We start from the raw sequence: 2,178 nt of genomic DNA on the forward strand, positions 1-2,178 counted from the left end.
GCTTCTTAGAACATGAAACATGAGGTGGTGTAATAAAGCCTTTATGTGTTTTGACTAATTATTTTAAGTATGTCTTATTAGATCATGTGTATATATACAAAACTTCGTTCTAGAGAAAATCACAATGCATCTAAGAATCAATTTTTTCCCCCCCACCCCTATTGTTTGTTAACAGAGCTGTATTCTTTGTCCATGCATTTCTTTCATTAGGACATTTTATACTTTAACCCACGTTTTGCTAAACGCCTTCTAGCATATTACTTTCTGTGACATTGACATATTTGATAAATAAATGTCTGGAGTGTTGGATGAAGACTGAAAGTAGGCAGTCATAATCAGTTTTAATCCTCTGATCAGCATTTAAATAAAAGGAGTAATGTTGTTGTTTTAAGACTGAGCCTCATGTGGATAATGTTTTCATAGACACAGGCTGAGGCGTTGCTCACCTGCAGGGCACGGTGCACTGGAGGAAGTCGACCATCTTCTGAGCGTGCTGCTTGGAGCCATAGTAGAAATCAATCCCATCTGACAGAGGAGAGAAATACCATCAAACACCACCACCAATGAATTAATCACAGGCGTGCTTCACGGGTCAGCCCCACTGCAGAGCACATATGCATTGCATACAACACATGTGAGAGCAGATGAAGATGGGAGAAAATATGGCAGCCATATGTTGTAGCCTTCATAGAGCTTTTAAGTCCTGCCGAGATATGGACATGATTTAAATTACACAACCAGACAAAACTCCACTTCACCCTGTCCAAGAGCACAGAGAGCTGCTTCCAGGCATAGAAACTCAGCGCATTGCATTTGTGCCTGTGTGTGTGTGTGTGTGTGTGTGCGTGTGTGTGTGTTGTAGCGGTTAGCATCTCTACGTAGGGTATGATTCAAGCTTGCATCGTAGGAATCTGGTATGCCATGCCTGCTCCAATTACACACTGATTAGATGCACAACGCATGCCCTCCTGAGGCCCACACGACGACAGCCGTGTGGACCGGTTGGGGCCAGTGATATGCATGCATGGCTTGCTGCGTGGTACGAGGTAATTAACACTTGACGCATCATTATGTTCAGCTCGGTTCTAATCCACATTAGTTACGCCGATGACGAATCAGACAAGGTCCCCACTTTTCAGTGGAATTGGGTTAGAGGCGCTGAGGAATATAAACAGACCTCTCCCTTTAAAGATTTGTATACTATCAAACATGCAAAAATAAAATAAATGAATCCATATGCCATTGACTTACCATTGATTTCTTTGATGTTGAGGGCATTCTGGTGGAGTTTGTGCTTGAGAATCAGCTGCTCTAGATAGTAGAATGTCTTTTTATGAACGGTCTGTAAAAAAATAAACACATTTTTCAGCATCATCCAGAGATTCATATCTATTCAACTTTAAAAAAAACAACAACAAAAAACAATGATAAATATCTATAAAAAGTGTAGTTGGGAAGACGTGCTCTGCGTGCAAAACACTGCTAGGACCAAGTGAGAACAAGTAGACCGTTCATGATTTTGTATCCTGCCAATTCCTAACTTCCTGTATAGCTGCTTCATGGTAAAAGCTTTTCAGTGAAGAGAAGTGACTTTATTGAGAAGTAGCTGCAGAAGGCATCAAGTCAACCAAGGGTATCTTGGCTGAAGCTTGTTCCTAAGTAATCATCTTATAAATCTCTGGTCTCTGTAGCACTGTAGCTAAGCCAGGTTTACCTCCACACATCAGTCATAAAAGGAAAAAGGCCAACCCTAGGATTGAGTGTTGTTTATCTTGCCATTTACCAAGAGCAGTAGGTTTATTTTACATAAAACCTCACAGACACAGCTTCAGCGTTTAAAATGCAATTACAAAATTAACACAACATAACAGGATTGTGAAAAGAGAGTAAACGGGGAACACTTAAAATGAAAAAATTAGAGAAACCAAAATAAACAAATTCTAATGGGAGTGAAATACAGGGTCATGATCGAGGGGTGCAGAAGCAAACATGCAATTGCCTAACATCCCTGTGAATGTGTGTTTACAGCCTTTGTAGCCACTCAGTATCAATTTACTTTTCAAGCCCTTTTGCTACATTGACAACCACATTCACAGAATATATCCTTTGGCAAAATAAAACAGCTTTTATGTTTCAGCTAATCAAATATGTTAAACTAAGCATGTTTAAAAAAAAAAT

General features: G+C 39.8%; 1 protein-coding gene across 3 annotated transcripts in view; it reads right to left on the bottom strand.

The window, feature by feature from the left end:
- The window catches only part of nmd3 (NMD3 ribosome export adaptor), an 11,260-nt gene that overhangs the window by 6,011 nt on the left and 3,071 nt on the right, over positions 1-2,178 (bottom strand). For all 3 annotated transcript variants that reach the window (XM_032510319.1, XM_032510325.1, XM_032510327.1), the window contains exons 7-8: positions 1,252-1,342; positions 447-525 (exon numbers count right to left, since the gene is read on the bottom strand). In XM_032510319.1, coding sequence (XP_032366210.1) covers positions 447-525; positions 1,252-1,342 — 170 coding nt within the window. The remainder of the gene's footprint in view (positions 1-446; positions 526-1,251; positions 1,343-2,178) is intronic.

This window comes from Etheostoma spectabile, chromosome 3 (genome assembly GCF_008692095.1).
Source record: "Etheostoma spectabile isolate EspeVRDwgs_2016 chromosome 3, UIUC_Espe_1.0, whole genome shotgun sequence".
In the NCBI taxonomy this organism is placed as follows: domain Eukaryota; kingdom Metazoa; phylum Chordata; class Actinopteri; order Perciformes; family Percidae; genus Etheostoma; species Etheostoma spectabile.